The 15,213-nt window shown below is 49.0% G+C and overlaps 2 protein-coding genes across 3 annotated transcripts; one reads left to right on the top strand and one right to left on the bottom strand.

Annotated features, from left to right (window-relative positions):
• Positions 1-229: 229 nt before the first annotated feature.
• Positions 230-6,328, top strand: sharpin (SHANK-associated RH domain interacting protein). Its single transcript, XM_083689791.1, has 9 exons — positions 230-581; positions 985-1,159; positions 1,724-1,816; positions 2,396-2,537; positions 2,792-2,882; positions 3,371-3,665; positions 3,936-4,045; positions 4,845-4,955; positions 5,294-6,328. The coding sequence occupies exons 1-9, from the start codon at positions 324-326 to the stop codon at positions 5,342-5,344; spliced, it is 1,326 nt and encodes a 441-aa protein (XP_083545917.1). The 5' UTR covers positions 230-323; the 3' UTR covers positions 5,345-6,328.
• A 164-nt stretch (positions 6,329-6,492) lies between these two features.
• On the bottom strand, positions 6,493-14,992 carry gpaa1 (glycosylphosphatidylinositol anchor attachment 1). Of its 2 annotated transcripts, none has more exons than XM_083689790.1 (13): positions 14,904-14,992; positions 14,454-14,542; positions 13,911-14,090; positions 13,554-13,668; positions 13,171-13,318; positions 12,813-12,914; positions 12,148-12,344; positions 11,604-11,800; positions 10,759-10,912; positions 10,248-10,319; positions 9,679-9,872; positions 8,077-8,247; positions 6,493-7,487 (listed from the first exon to the last, which is right to left on the bottom strand). In XM_083689790.1, the coding sequence occupies exons 2-13, from the start codon at positions 14,525-14,527 to the stop codon at positions 7,244-7,246; spliced, it is 1,848 nt and encodes a 615-aa protein (XP_083545916.1). In that variant the 5' UTR covers positions 14,528-14,542; positions 14,904-14,992; the 3' UTR covers positions 6,493-7,243. The 2 variants fall into 2 exon arrangements, with proteins under 2 accessions (XP_083545916.1, XP_083545915.1); XM_083689789.1 differs by having other exon boundaries at positions 9,679-9,875.
• Between the last annotated feature and the right edge of the window lie 221 nt (positions 14,993-15,213).

Here is a 15,213-nt window from a genome sequence, read left to right on the forward strand (position 1 = left end):
GGCTCAGCGTTGTTGATTCGATTTGATCGATCGCGCTCTCGGGAACAGAGGTTCCACAGCAGCGTTGCTCATCGGAGGTAAATAAAGGACGTACCTAGCGACTTCCTGTTTTGATTTCCATACGTCGCTCCTCTCCAGGTATCTCCAGAGAGAGGCCAGTCAACAATAACTTGCTATGATGAAACGGGATCTCCTTACACCCAGGTAGGCTGTCGACAAAAAGAAGACACACAACGATCCGCACAATATTGGGATTTTGGGGGGGGGTGGGTGGACGGGGGGGTTGACACACCTGTGTGCTTCCCAACTGTTGTGAGCGAGATATGGCGTTGAGCTCGGGCGGTTGGGCTCAAACGCCTGTACCGGCCCCGTCCCAGGCGGTACACGGCGGGCCTCCGCTGGCTAGCTGCAACACGGTTTTAATGTCGGTACGGGTCTCGGTTTGCCATTCGGGAATTCGGCCTCTTTGCCTCCCCGGAGCTGGGAATGAGGCTCTTCGTCTGCAGCTTAGCATGGATCCCAGCCGGGCTGGAGAGTTTCGGCTAGCCCTGAGAGACGCAAGCGGAAGCGGCCGGAGTGTGGTAATATATGTTTGGGTTCTCCTCCTTGTTGTTTCTAGTTCAAAACAGTCAACTTGTTTTTTGTGTGACAATGAAGTGTTTATGAATACATCCTCCTGATGTTAGAATGAACCTGATATGACCCTGCTCTTAGGCTAGGCCTACCTAAAACAATTAGGCTAGGCCCACCTAAATCATACTTATTGTGTGTTTACAGTATGGGTTTGTTATGACTGTATGAATATATGTCTTTGCGATGTTTTGGGATTTGTATATCAGTAAAATGTCCTTGTGGTAATCTAAACAACCAGTAAACAAGAGACAGCATGTTCCTAGATAGGAGGAGTCACAGATAGTTTGTCTGTCAAGAAGGTCAAGAAGTTGATGTTGAAGTCTATGAACGTGAACTCTCTCTTTCCCTCAGTTCATTGCCGAGTTTGACCTGCGCTCCGTGCAGTACGAGGTCACGTCCCCGCGCTGTCACGAGATGCGCCTGGCCACGCCTCCTCACGACTGCATCCGCTTCAACTTCCGCTGTGATCGGGAGGCGCAGGAGTGGGCCACCGTGGTGATGTCGTCGCTCCGAGAGGCCCATAGAGGTCAGAATGCTGTCTCTCTCTCTCTCTCTCTCTCTCTCTCTCTCCCTCTCTCCCTCGTGGCCTAACGCTCCACCATTTTCCCTGAAGTGTACACTTGTGCACTCCCCTCCATGGATTTAAAAGGAGAGTCATGGTGTTACTATGGTGATGCTATGGTTTTGAATCGGTGTAGTGAAGTGCACAAGTACTCGCTTCAAAAGAAGAGGGTGGAGAACTGGGACGCAGCCTCTCCACCCCCATGTGTCCATGTGTTACTCGAGAAGCACGGTGGCTGGCATTCCTGTTTAGTAGGTGCCACAAAGCGTGACCTCGGTGTCCATGCTTTGGGTGCACCACTGTGTCCCCCCCAACCGTCGTCCACCGTGGCTTCCTCGCCTCGTCTCCTTTCCTCCGCCTGCGTTGTGGAAGGACAATAAAGTAGCTGAAAGCAAAGATTCTCCATCGGCTTATTGCCAGTCCACCCTATTGCTTTTACCTCCCCTTTTCAGGTCAGCGAATGTTTCCACTGATTGGAATGCGCCCTTAAATGGACCACGGGGCTGTTTTCTGCTCTTTCTCTCTCAGTTGCAAACTGTTCCCCACATCCTCTGGAGGAGAGACAGGAGCACACGGCAGCGGCGCTGGACCAGCGGAGGTCCGCCTCCTTACCGCTCACTGGTAAGTCTGCTCGCTTGCTCACTCACTCACTCATAACACACTCACTAGCACACTCATAACACACTCACTCACACACTCACTAGCACACTCATAACTCACTCACTCACACACACACTCACTCACTCACTCACTCACTCACTCACTCACTCACTCACTCACTCACTCACTCACTCACAACACACTCATAACACACTCACTAACACACTCATTCACTCACTAACACACTCACTCACTCACAGTAACTCACAAACACACTCACTAACACACTCACACACTCCTCCTCTCGCTCAAATCTTCCCCTGAATCCCACATCGATAGACAGTTGCTGTAGACCTGAGAGGACTGGATAGGTGTAAACAATATGGTGGAAAAAAAATAAATCCACTTGGCCTATCAAAGAGCAACGTGGATGAACGACCATGTCACTTAAACCTATCCAATCCTCTGAGGACCAGAGGACGATTGGGTCTCTCTTGTCTGCCCCACTTTCTTTTCTGTCACGCGTCAGTGCATGTTAATTGATAGTAATTGATTCATGAATGATGCTAATTGATTAATTGATGCCTCCTCTCTCTGAAGAGGAGTTGTGCCTGGAGTTGGCCCGGGCCATTGAGGCAGGGGACAGCCAGGCGGCTTCACAGCACGCCTCTTCTCTGGCTCGCCAGAAGGCGGCGCTCACCATCCAACTCTCGGAGAAGAGCTACGCTGATGGAGAGATAAGGTGAGGAGGCGGAGGAGGAGGGGGGGCTAAGGAGTAATGGGTTCATCTGGCCGAATCTGAAAAGAAACTTCCCAAAAGGACAGAGGAACCACATATCTTCTCCTCCGATGTATTTTGCCCTAGAGGCGAGGAGAGAGATGACACAAGGGATTGAGGAAAGAGTACAAGGGAAGAGTTTTGAGATTCCCCCTGTCCTAACCCTACTACACCGCTCGGCTTAGGTGGGTAATGAAGGTGTCACGTCTGTCTTGCAGTTTATCCGTGGCCGTGGAGGACGTTTCCTCATCCTGTTGCGTCACAGTGAAAGTGTTCCCCCACATGACTGTCGCGGCACTCAAGGAACAGGTGAGAGCCTCTTAATTCCCTGAATAACCTACATTTGGAACTCAAAACGGCTCTCAAATCAACCTCTATATTCCAATGTCTGTTCTTGAAGGTGTGGGGGGGGGGGGGGTGTGCAATTTGAACTTGAATTCACATGATGCAAGACGTGAATTGAAATTGAATCAGTGAGTGGTAAAGTGCCCACAAGGAGGATTTTTCAATTCAAGAATTCCATTTTCACTTCTTACATTGAGTGAATAGACAGTGGAAATGACTTCAGCCCTGCTTGCTGTGCTCTCTGTCTCCATCTGTCTGTCTCTGAGTCTGTCTGTCTCTGTTTCTGTGTCTCTGTCTCTGTTTCTCTGTCACCATCTGTCTGTCTGTCTCTTTGTCTGTCTGTCTGTCTGTCTGTCTGTCTGTCTGTGTGTGTGTGTGTGTGTGTGTGTGTGTGTGTGTGTGTGTGTGGCGGGCTGACTGGATCATTCTCTCCCCACCCCCCTCTCCCCCAGGTGTTTCTGGAGTACGGCTTCCACCCTCGGGTCCAGCGCTGGGTGATTGGCCAGTGTCTGTGCACGGAGCCCAGGTCCCTGGCGTCGTACGGGGTCCAGAGGGACGGCGACACGGCCTACCTCTACCTGGTGTCTGCCCGCCACGCTCGCGTCACCCGCCAGCTGCTGCAGCAGGACCAGGAGAGCGCCCTCCTCGCCCCGCCCCCTCCTCCTCCGGCCCCAGCCAACGGCCCCGCCGCCCCGGACTGGCGGGGCTACAGCACCCTGCCCTCCAGACTCACTCACAACAGCCAGGGTGAGGTTATATGCTGCTGGGTGTGTGTACACACACACACACACACACACAGAGACAGGTACGCACACATACACACACACACACAGGTACGCACGCACGCACACACACAGGTACGCACACACGTACACTCACACACACACACACACACACACGAGAACCCAAATATCAGCAGGCACACACTGCTGAACATCCCTTTTGCCGGTATACCATCCTGAAAGCTCTAAATTCCCTAACACCTATTTTTGGCGTTGCCGTTGTCATTGGCTGAAGGGAGCACCGGAGGCGGGGCCGAGAGAGCAGGCGCCGGCGAAATCCGAGACACCCTCAACCTGGAGACGCTGCAGCTGAACGACAAACCCAGCAAAGCCACTAAATCACAGGTACCAACAGTAGACGCAGTTACACCCAAGTTGCCTTACAGTATACATTCAAGATCTGTGAGGGGGACAAGGCTTCTAAACACCAGACATTCCTTTTCAGTTCTGGAAGGGAATTCAATTCCAATTCAGTGATTTTCAATACATTCAATACAATGGAAACAGTTGAGTATCTGGGGTGTAACTGGGGTATGTTCTAATAGTCAGCAACTCAACTGTGTGTGTGTGTGTGTGTGTGTGTGTGTGTTCTTTTACATTCTTCTGTACATTTGAAGAAGGAAAAAAAAAAAAAAAAAAAAAGCTTTGGAATCGAGTTCCAAAACCTGAATTGAAAAGGAATTTGCCCCACCCCTGCCATGGAGTCAACCTTCTCCTTTTGAGTGGTGTGTGAATCGAATGTTTGTGATTCACTGTCGTCTGGTGTGCTGGGGTGTAGTATTAACTACACCTCAGCTCCAGTGTCACAGGTCAGTCATGTAGATGATTTAAAGGGGGGGGTCATGCATCTGAAAGCCTATTAATAAACCAATTAAAGAAGAAGGCCATCTGTGGATTCAATTGGCTGGTGCCTTTCCAGCTCATACAGTAGGAAGCCCCGCCCTCGTTGACAGCATGGCCCCCCGTGCTGTCACAAATGTAATGAATGGGGAAGATAGCAGGTGCCTACTCTAGGTACTACAGATCTATGAATTGGGGTGGGGTGAACTCAATCAGTAGGCTCATAACAGTCTGATGATATGCATAGAATGTATCCTTCTGGAAGTCCCTCCCACTCAAGTCTCTCCACCCTCCCTCCCTGCAGACAGAATGGGCCTGTCCCTCTTGCACCTTCATCAACAAGCCCTCGCGGCCGGGCTGTGAGATCTGCTCCACGGCCAGACCCGACGCACGCAGGCAGAACCGCATCCAACAGGTACGGGTAGGAATGAAACCGTGTCGTCACACCAGGGAGTTAAGACCAGTGATAGGGTTAAAGGTTAGGACCCATCCTGGTCCTGGAGAGCAGCAGCGGGCCCAGGGGTTGTTTTTTTCCCCCTAGCCTAGTACTATCACACCTGATTTGAACGAATCTACTGAACCTTAATAAGTTGAATTGAGATGGTGTCAGCGGTCCAGGACCAGGATTGAGGATGGCTGCTGTAAGACAGTACATCCCGGGTGTGTTCCTCCCTTGTACAGGTCATCTAAACACCTTCTAGGTCCATAGTATTCATCTCTGGTGTTTTTAACTTTTTCTTTTTTTCGTTAAAGGAGAAAGGAAGAAGAGAGAGTCGGGGCGATGTGGGAGTGCCTAGCAGCTGACTGTCTCACAAGTCGGATGACCACACACACACACTTAACACGTAACATGCACACGTAACACACACACCTACCTAACTGGTTCTTAGGTTAAACTACTACCACTACTGATATTGTATGACGGCATACATACACATACACACACACACTCATTCAGATGGACATTACCGTGTGCACTGAGGGGCCTGTTGGCTGGCTGACATGGAACTCCACTCCTGCAGAGGCTTAGAGAAAGGACCTACAGTCAGAGAGAGGCCACGTTTGACATGAAAGTCAACAACCTCTGCCTCTGGGGCAGACTTCTTCATTATTTATTTTATGTTGGATGTTGCATACGAGGCTGACTGGTCCGGTATTTATTTCAGAGGGGGGTGGAATCTCCCTTCTTGTTTTATTATATATATATATACATATATATATATATATACGAAGAGAATAAGAGGATATGGACATTTTTTTAAAGTTTATCAACTGTGAAAGTGACAAATGGACTCCTAGCTCCTACCTGGTCTGCGCTTGTGTTTATCTTAAGAGGAGTAGATGGGTGTCAGCAACACGGCACTAGCTTCGATCTTGCTCCCTAATAGGCGAGGAGAACCAATTCGGCGACACACACTCAATCTACGCAATCGTGTAGTGGGTCGGGGCTAGGAGTCAATTTGGGATTTATAGTTTGAATTCTGAAAATGCTGTATAAATCCTGGCCCTGCTTGTCTTGTCATTGGTTGGCCAAATTGTTGAGGAGCGGCAGCGGCTACCAGCGGCCATTTCTGCAGCAGCGACAGGGGTTGTGAGAGTGCTTTTATTTTTTAACGTTTTATTTCGTGTCGTATTATTTTTTTAACGGAATGTTTAAGTTAGCGATGTTGACTCTTTCCACTTGCCATATTTCACTCTGAACTGTGATAGTGACGGAATGATTTATGTTTTGTCCCGAGCGTAATGCTGTAAAATGGTGTTAGCTTAAATAAACATACATTAATCGAACGTGGAAATGGTTAATGCCACTACTTTTAAGTTTGTTTTTATTTGTAGCATTTATAAATTAGTATGTGTACACAGGGTTGACAACATTATCGAAACAAACAAGTATAAAAACATTCAAAGCAAAGACACTTCCCTGTACAGTAGATTGGTTAGGGACGTTTTACAGAAGGCATCCCTAGCCAGGCGTTTAGTAGTCGAGTAGAGGTTTGTTCACTTCCCTTTCAAAAGTCGTACGCTTTTTGAATACATGTATCCTTCCCTCCCTTGAATAAATCACTGATCTGACATGACTTGGATCGGTGAAAGCAAGGCAATGAAAAGCTTGCATGGACTAATCCACTCATGTTAGATCGGGGATTATTGAAGTATTCGAACAAGGCCGTTCACCTACCCGCTCAAGTCAAGTCGACTTTTCTACTTTCTCGGCCGTAGAGTACGTCTCCCCTTAGCTTAACATTCCCTCAGACCCCAATAGCATAATAATAACCAAGAAACACTCAACTCACTGATCAGATGATAAAAAATGATAAAACAGTGCAGTCACATTCCTCTTGTTGTCATAAACCAAACTAATCCCATCCAATGCACACCTCCCCCCCCATCCAACCTTTTACAAAATCACCTGCACACAAGCCTGACCAATGCACTTGACAACTTCCCCCACTTCCTCTCAGAGTGAGTCGTGGGGCTGTCCCATTCCCCGCTTCCTTCTCAGAAAGTTCCTCAGATTCTCCTCCAATGCTTTTTGAGAAGGAGGAAGAGAGAGAGAGGGGGGGGGGGGGGGGGGGATTCATTCACTCCCTTTGGGGTTAAAGCCAGACCTGAGCACAACCTCTTTCAGGTTTTTAAAATACATCTTTCCTCCTCATCCCCCCCCATAAAGGCTAGTTCACGGACCGGTAGTGATCTCTAGCTCTACTTCCAGAAGAGAATGTTCCAGAAAAGCAACCAACAGGGGTAAACCAGCAGTGCCAGCAGAGGGTAGACGAACGAGCCGTAGAGGGAGTGGTCTAAGATGCCCTGGGAGATGACGGAGAGGAAGAGCATCCAACCTTCTTGCAGGGAGACGGGCGTCTCCTGGAGCTCTTGGAAGGCAAAGACGCAGAAGAGGAGGGTGAAGCCGGGGCTCAGCAGCACCATGACGACCGCTGACAACGTCCTGGAGGAGGGAGAGAGAGACGTTATGACACAATCCTAGCAGGGAGACACATTACTACAGAACCCTGCGATAATAAATGGGTGACGAAGGGTGCCACCGGCACCAGGGTGAATAAGTGTGTGTGTGTGTGTGTGTAATATAATATAAGTCATTTAGCTGACGCTTTTATCCAAAGCGACTTACATTGCAGTGAGTGCATACATTTCAGTATATACGGTCCTAGCGGGAATCAAACCCACGACATAAGCGTTGTTAGCGCCGTGCTCTACCAACTGAGCCACAGAGGACCACAGAGATGGAGCGCTTCACAAATTTGCGTGTCATCCTTTCGCAGGGGCCATGCTAATCTTCTCTGTATGGACCCAATTTTCGTATATGTGCCGCCGTGGCAAGTGTGTGTGTGTGTGTGTACGTATGCATATACATTACTTGGGCACATGTGGGGTGACGAAGTGTGCCACCGGCTCCAGGGTGAATGAATAAATGTGTGTGTGTGTATATACATTACTTGGGCATGTGTGGGGTGGTGAAGGGTGCCACCGGCACCAGAGTGAATGTGTGTGTGTGTGTACGTATGCGTATACATTACTTGGGCACGTGTGGGGTGACGAAGGCAGCGGCGGGCACCAGGGTGAGAGCCAGGATGAAGCCCAGGGAGAAGTTGATGAGGGCGGTGCAGCCCAGCAGCACGGCCATGTAGAGCAGGGCCACCAGCTTCAGCACCCTCCACCCCTGCTCCGTACCCTCTCCAGACACAAGCCTGCGGGAGAGAGAGAGAGAGAATCAAAATCAACAACAATCATTCAGAATATTCTTATTGTTAATAATAATATAATATATATGTCATTTAGCTGACGCTTTTATCCAAAGCGACTTACATTGCAGTGAGTGCATACATTTCAGTATATATGGTCCTAGCGGGAATCAAACCCACAACCTAAGCGTCGTTAGCGCCATGCTCTACCAACTGAGCCACAGGGATAGTTCACCCAAATGACATAAAAACACATATTGCAATGGCAATATAGTTTGCCGGGGGGGGAGAGGGATACAGCCAAAGAGAGATGAAAGAATTTCACAGCTGTCAGACTGTGTTTAACGCCTACCACAGTGTGATCACTGGAGTGAATGAGGAGCCAAAACTAACTGACCTGGCAGAGTAGATCCATATTAAGTGTTATGTAGATGGGTATGCCCCCCCCCCCCCCCCCCCTTCTTGAGTCCCCCCCCCACCCACCCGATGGGCCAGAACGGCCACTGTGATCTCTCACTGCGATGTTTACAAGCCCTTGGAATGTGTTGATGCGTCATCTGACTAGGATTGATAGGATGACGTCTGATTGGTTCGCCCTTACAAACACAGCTCTTGGTTTTGAACACTGTGCTTGGACGTCTGGTATAAAACAGAATGTTGAGGAACGCGTTCTCTCTTTGTCTTGGTCTGTGGTCCCAGCTGTGTATCTGTGGAGTTCAGTAAACAGATCTATCTATCATTTATCAGGAGGGTAGAATGTAACATTTCTCTAGGAGGTCTTTGCCTTGTAATAATTGTATAAGTTGACAGTATTATGAAAGCCTCAGTTGATTTATTGCTCTAAAACACACTTTTTTCACAGTGTTAATTAAATGACTTGGAGTCAGATATAAATATGAATATGGAGAGATGCTTTGTTATTAACAATACATAGCAACATTTCCTTGCCAACCCTTCATATTCTAACTGCCAACCGACAAGGCCACGCAATGCAAGAGAAATTAGAAAGTGTGTGTGAGAGAGATAGAGGGAGCCATAAGAAGAAAGTGTGTGTGTGTGTGAGAGATAGTGGATGCATGTGTGTATGTGCGTACTTGGGATGCTTTGCTTTCGACCCACATTAACCGGTTAAACCTTTCTGAAAAAATATTACAAAAATTACAAATGCATGGGCTGGTAGGCAGGTGGGTAATCAGCTGGCTTTAGGACCATGAGGAGGCAGCTGCTGGAAAATACACGACTACTCTGTTTACCCCAATAACTCCATGGTTTACCTCAGTACACAATCTGTAATTGGTATAACCATTTTGAGACTTTTATATTAATGATAGCCATTGATTCATGAAGAATATAACCCAAAATATAAGCTGTGTGTACGTGCGTGGGTACCCGTCTATGTGTGTGTGTACCTGTCTGTTTGTGTGTGTGCGTGTGTACCTGTCTGTGTTGTGCGGCAGCGCCAGGCCGGCGGTGTAGATGGCGATGGCGGTGAGGACCACGGCCTCCGTCTTGGACACGGGGAAGTGCTCCACGGCCATCTCCTGGGAGCGGATGGGCAGGGTGTAGAGGGCCACGCCTGTCATGTGACTGATCACCACAGGGGTGAGAACAGACAGGACCCCCGGGCTCTGCTGCTGGAGGAGGGAGAGAGAGAGAGAGAGAGAGAGAGAGGAGAGAGAGAGAGGGGAGGAGGGGGGGGAGAGAGAGAGAGAGAGGGGAGGAGGGGGGGAGAGAGAGAGAGAGAGAGAGAGAGAGGAGAGGAGGGGGGAGAGAGAGAGAGAGAGAGAGGAGAGGAGGGGGGAGAGAGAGAGAGAGAGAGAGAGAGAGGGGAGGAGGGGGGGAGAGAGAGAGAGGAGACAGAGGGACACAGAGAGAGAAGAGTTAAATAGACTGGAAGGGGCAAAAAAACAGACTTAAAATGGTATACCATTGTGGAGGAATGGACAGGACAGGACATACAATGCAACAGACAGACAGACAGACAGACAGACAAGGACGTAACTGACCTGCTCCCCTTCTGCCAGGCCGTCCTGTGTCCCTGGAGGAGGGGCTCCTAGCTGACACCACAGGTCTAAGGCCTGCACCGCTGTCAAGGTCAGTCACAACAGCCAGGTGGACATGACACCAACAGCACCATCGACACACACACAAATGACTGACTGACTTAGTGAGTCAGGACCCGAGACATTCGTGACCACCTTGACCTGTCACATCATCAACATGGTCACTCAAAGCTTATCCTCACGGCTCCATATGCCTCCACTTTTTACTTGAAATTTGCTTACATGATTGGAATCCACCTTTCGTGAAAAGAGATATAGGCAGGTTACTCAAGTATTTGAATGCCTAGAATTAAAAATAAATAAATAAATAAATATGACTGGATGGAAGGCAAATGGAGCGAAAGGAGTGTTCCTTTCTGTCTAACGACTGAATACCCTGCCAAAGACCCCCGCCATGCCCCCCCCCCGCTCCCCCCCCCCCATCCCCATCAACCAAGCGGGAGTGCGAGGATACGCGGAGCAGCAGGATGACGGCCAGCAGGCCGAAGGCGGGCATGTAGTAGCCAATGGAGACGAAGCGCGAGAGCGAGGGCATCAGGTAGAAGAAGTAGGACTGGTGGAGACGCTCCAGGAGGTTATTCAGCTTCCGGAACATTCCCTCCAGCAGCCTGAGGAGAGGAGGACACACACACACACACACACACACGGGTTTGTTAGCGTCTAAACTCACTCCTCAAGTTCAAGGTCGAGACTTGTGAGAGCGATGAAGCAATAACGTTTTGCAACAGCTTGACGCCTGTTCCACTAGGGCACGGTAAATGTTTCACCAGGGGCACACCGTGCACAAACTCAGTCATTAAATGGTTCAGGATATGAAACCAAGCTTTGGAAGAAGAAAAGACCGCATCTCGTCCAATAAATAGACAAGAATGGTCCTGGTGGGGGTGCTTAGTGGCGTAGCACACTAATGCGCTTACCACGTAATCGCAAGGTTCCAGGTTCGATTCCGACCCTCGACCTATCTTGCATGTCATCCCTCCTCTCTCTCCCATCCTTCCTGTCAATCTCTACTGTCTCTATCCCAATAAAGCAGAGAGTCGGTGTCCCAACTCTCCACCCCTTCCCCTCGGAAATGGCCATCAGAGCATCGGGATTGGTGTTAACCGTCGGCTCCTACACCGATCCTCGATTCTTTGGAATCCAAGGTAGGGCAGTGGACAAAGTACACACGTTGTGTCCGAAATGTGACATTGTCTATAAATGTCTTTATAAACAATTTATTACTAATTCACAAATGTCTGAAATAACTGAAATGAACTATAAATACTGTTTCATTGGGATTGTAAATTTGGCACTGACCTGCCGACGGTGGTGGCGTCCACCTTGTACTGGCTGAAGCTGTTGACGCCCCTGATGGTGGCGGCCTCGATGTGGTAGCGGAGGAAGAGGCCGTGGTCGCCCCAGGGCCGCCCGCTCGCCTGCTTCAGCACCATCAGCATCATGGTCTCGGCCGCGTGGCTGTAGCCCGACGTGCTGTCCCAGTCGTTCCTCTGGAGCTGCGCGGAAGCACACACACACACACACAGGTACACACACACACAGACACACACAGGTACACACACAGGTACACACACACACAGGTACACAAACACTTATTACCCGGTTCTGTTATTAAACCATGACATGTTGTGCTGTTGTGTTGATTTATTCAATCTCAATATTGAAAGCCAAATGTCTAGAGCGTCTCTCTCTCTCTCACACCAGCTCACACCCTCAGACACACACACACACACACACACACACACCTCAGGCGCACACACACACCTCAGGCGCACACACACACACACACACCTCAGGCACACACACACACCTCAGGCACAGCAGACTTTGGTCTTTACAGTACCTTGCCCTGGATGGTGCAGAGGAGCCCTATCTTATGACAGAAGGCGTGGAAGAGGTTGGCCAGGTCCAGGTTGGGCAGCTGGCCGTTGAGGCCCTCCAGCACCAGGTCCAGGCTGGTGACCACGTCGCTGCTGAGCTCCAGGGACAGAGCCGCCTGGATGGAGCCCCCCCGCCCCTGCAGTGGCGACCAGTCCATCCCTGGGAGGGAGGGAGGGAGAGAGGGAGGGAGGGAGGGAGAGCTCAATTCCAATTCAATTATGGGAAAAGTTCTGTTCCTGAACTGGAATTTCAAGTCACTTTCTGAATTGATCACATCAACATTGACCCACCTAGCCTGGACGATGACAGCGACACATACAGAGACATTAAAGTGTGTCTGATGATGTGTGTCTGACAGCATGTCTGTGATTGATGCATTATAGTCTAATATAATAACAATAATAATAATAATATTAACAATAATAATGCATTTATTTTGTATAGTGCTTTTGTCAGTACTCAAAGACACTACAATCCAACAAGAATAGATAGCTACATAAAAAGTGAAACAAAAAGCAGTCAGTAAAAACAACAATTAAAAAAAGGAAAAGCGAAAGATTAAAAGCAAGTTTTAAAAAAAGATGGGGTTTGGAGGGATAGAGCGTGATTAGAGGTGCCGGTTGTCACCAGTGGTCTTGGTGTGGTGGTAGCCCTCCAGCCAGGCCTGCATGCCGATCAGATCATGTTCATTCACCAGGAAGATGATGTCCTTGGCCCAGAAGACCTGACCTGGGGAGAAGAAGAAAAAACAAAACCATCAGAGGTCTTGGGGATCATTTATCAAATGATGGGAATGTTCAGTTCAAACACACTTGTGAGAATTCAATATTTATGAATAACATGAGTGTGAGAGGGGAAATGTGTGTGTGGGTGAAAGAGAAAGTGTGTGTGTGTGATTGTATACATGTGAGCGTGTGTGTGTGTGTACATACATCTGTGTCTACTCCAGTGTGTGTGTGTGTGTGTGTGTGTGTAGTGTGCTTACTCCTGAAGTACTGGGCGAGTCCGAGCAGAAGCCCCACTGCCTGGTTGTTGTCGTTTCCTAGGCTGCAGGGGGCACTCAGCACCAGGGCTTCCGTGCGGGGGGCCCTGGGGGCCCGCAGGATCCCATACACGTTAGTGCCTTGCACCAACTGAGGAGGGAGGGAGGGAGGGAGAAGAGAATATTGGAGAAAATGGTCACATTGAGTGAAAGGAAAAGAGAGTGTTCAGAGAAATACATTGGAGGGCTGTGTGTGTGTGTGTGTGTGTGTGTGTGTGTGTGTAAGTGTAAGTAAATGTGTGCACGCGTGTGTGTGTGTGTGTGTACATGAGCTGAAACATAAAATGCAAGGGTAAACAAACATCTTTCTCTAAGGGCACACTCACAAATCTGTGATCTTTGTTTTCATCTGGGAAGGGGAGGGTGCGGTTGAAGCTCTGGGTGTACACTTCCAGCCCCCGAGACTGCATGGTCTTCACCAGCCAATCCACCGGCATCCCACTACACACACAGAGAGAGACCAGAGAGAGAGACCAGAGAGAGAAAGTGAGAGAGACCAGAGAGAGAGAGAGAGAGAGACACCAGAGAGAGAGAGAGAGAGAGGTGAAGTAGGGAAGGGGTAGCAGATGTAAACAGTTACATTTGTGTTTGGGTAGGATAGGCACTGACCCCCCATTTCAGAGCTAGGCTACATGATGTGGGGGGGTGGGGGGGGCTATGGCTAGTCAGTCAGTCCCACTCACCCTGCCCTCTTCTTGTGAGCAGCAAACTCCCTGCCGGTGGCCAGAGCCCTCTCCCCCGCCGGGAAGCGCTCCTCCACCATGGTGGAACCCATGGCGTTCTCCGACATGTACGTGCGCAGGGTAAACGGCTCGAAGGCCAGGCCCATGAACCACGCCACACCTGCCAAGTAACACACCATGCTATGGACAAGCACAAAGGAGAAAGAGAGAGAGAGACATGAACGAATGCTCTTTATTCAAACGTCAACTACTGCACCCTTGACAATAACAGGTCGAGCATTGTGACTGCCTATGCCCCCCCCCCGCTGGTCCGAGCATTAATGACTGATGGACAGATGATTCACTGACTTAAACAAATGGATTTGTTGTAAGTCGCTTTGGAGAAAGGCGTTTGCTAAATGCCATCGATGGAAATGTCAAATGATGAGGATGATGCGCAAATTGGATAAGGTGCATCCAGGAGATCATGTGCTGCATAGTCAGTGTCCCATTCAGGGACGCTCTTCATCCATCAAAAACTGCATGCATGACAAAAGGACTCACCAGATGGGTGCGTTGAGGCGGGTGAGAAGGTTGGTAAGGGCTCGCCTTCTGTTGGGGTCCGACAGCAGCCCCATGATGTCGTCCTGGACCTTAAGACAAGGGATGAAGCGCACTTGCTAAGCTAAGTTTGGCTCTTCGTGACTGACATGGCTTTTCTAACTGGTTCATAACGAATGCACCTTACTAATCCTAACACATAACAGACTAGGCCTGTTTATATAATAGCAATATTAATATGGCCACTTGACTTGATGGAGGATAGTCCGTTTCCTATTGTCGTATCATTGGTTAGCAGATGGTTGTTAGCTAGCTAGCTAGCGTTAGCTACATAGCCCAATCCAAGTTGGCTGACGCACGTAAGACGCGCAAACGCCCTTTTAAGTCAATGTTTATTCGTTACAAGATCATGTTGTTTAGATCCTCTGCAATAGTCACTGAAGTAGAGCTTACCTATTTCAGACACGGTCGGGGAAACACCCTGGCTTTAACAGGTGCCACTAAATGAGTCGCTGCTCTGGATTTTTCGGGCTTCTTTTTTTCCTCGTTTCCCATCGGGACTATTATGCAGCGGACGCATTTCCGCTTAAGCAAAGATCATTAAAAAGCGAGATAGACGCATTGCGGTACTTAAGATTGGCTGCCACTCCCGGTGGGAAGATCCGACCACTAAAAAATAAAGACTCACAAAATTATTAAAAATAAATAAATAAAATCAACACACAATATACATTCATATACAAAAGTTATAGGGGCTAGACAA

This window comes from Argentina silus, assembly GCF_951799395.1.
Source record: "Argentina silus genome assembly, chromosome: 18".
NCBI classification, from domain to species: Eukaryota; Metazoa; Chordata; class Actinopteri; order Argentiniformes; family Argentinidae; genus Argentina; species Argentina silus.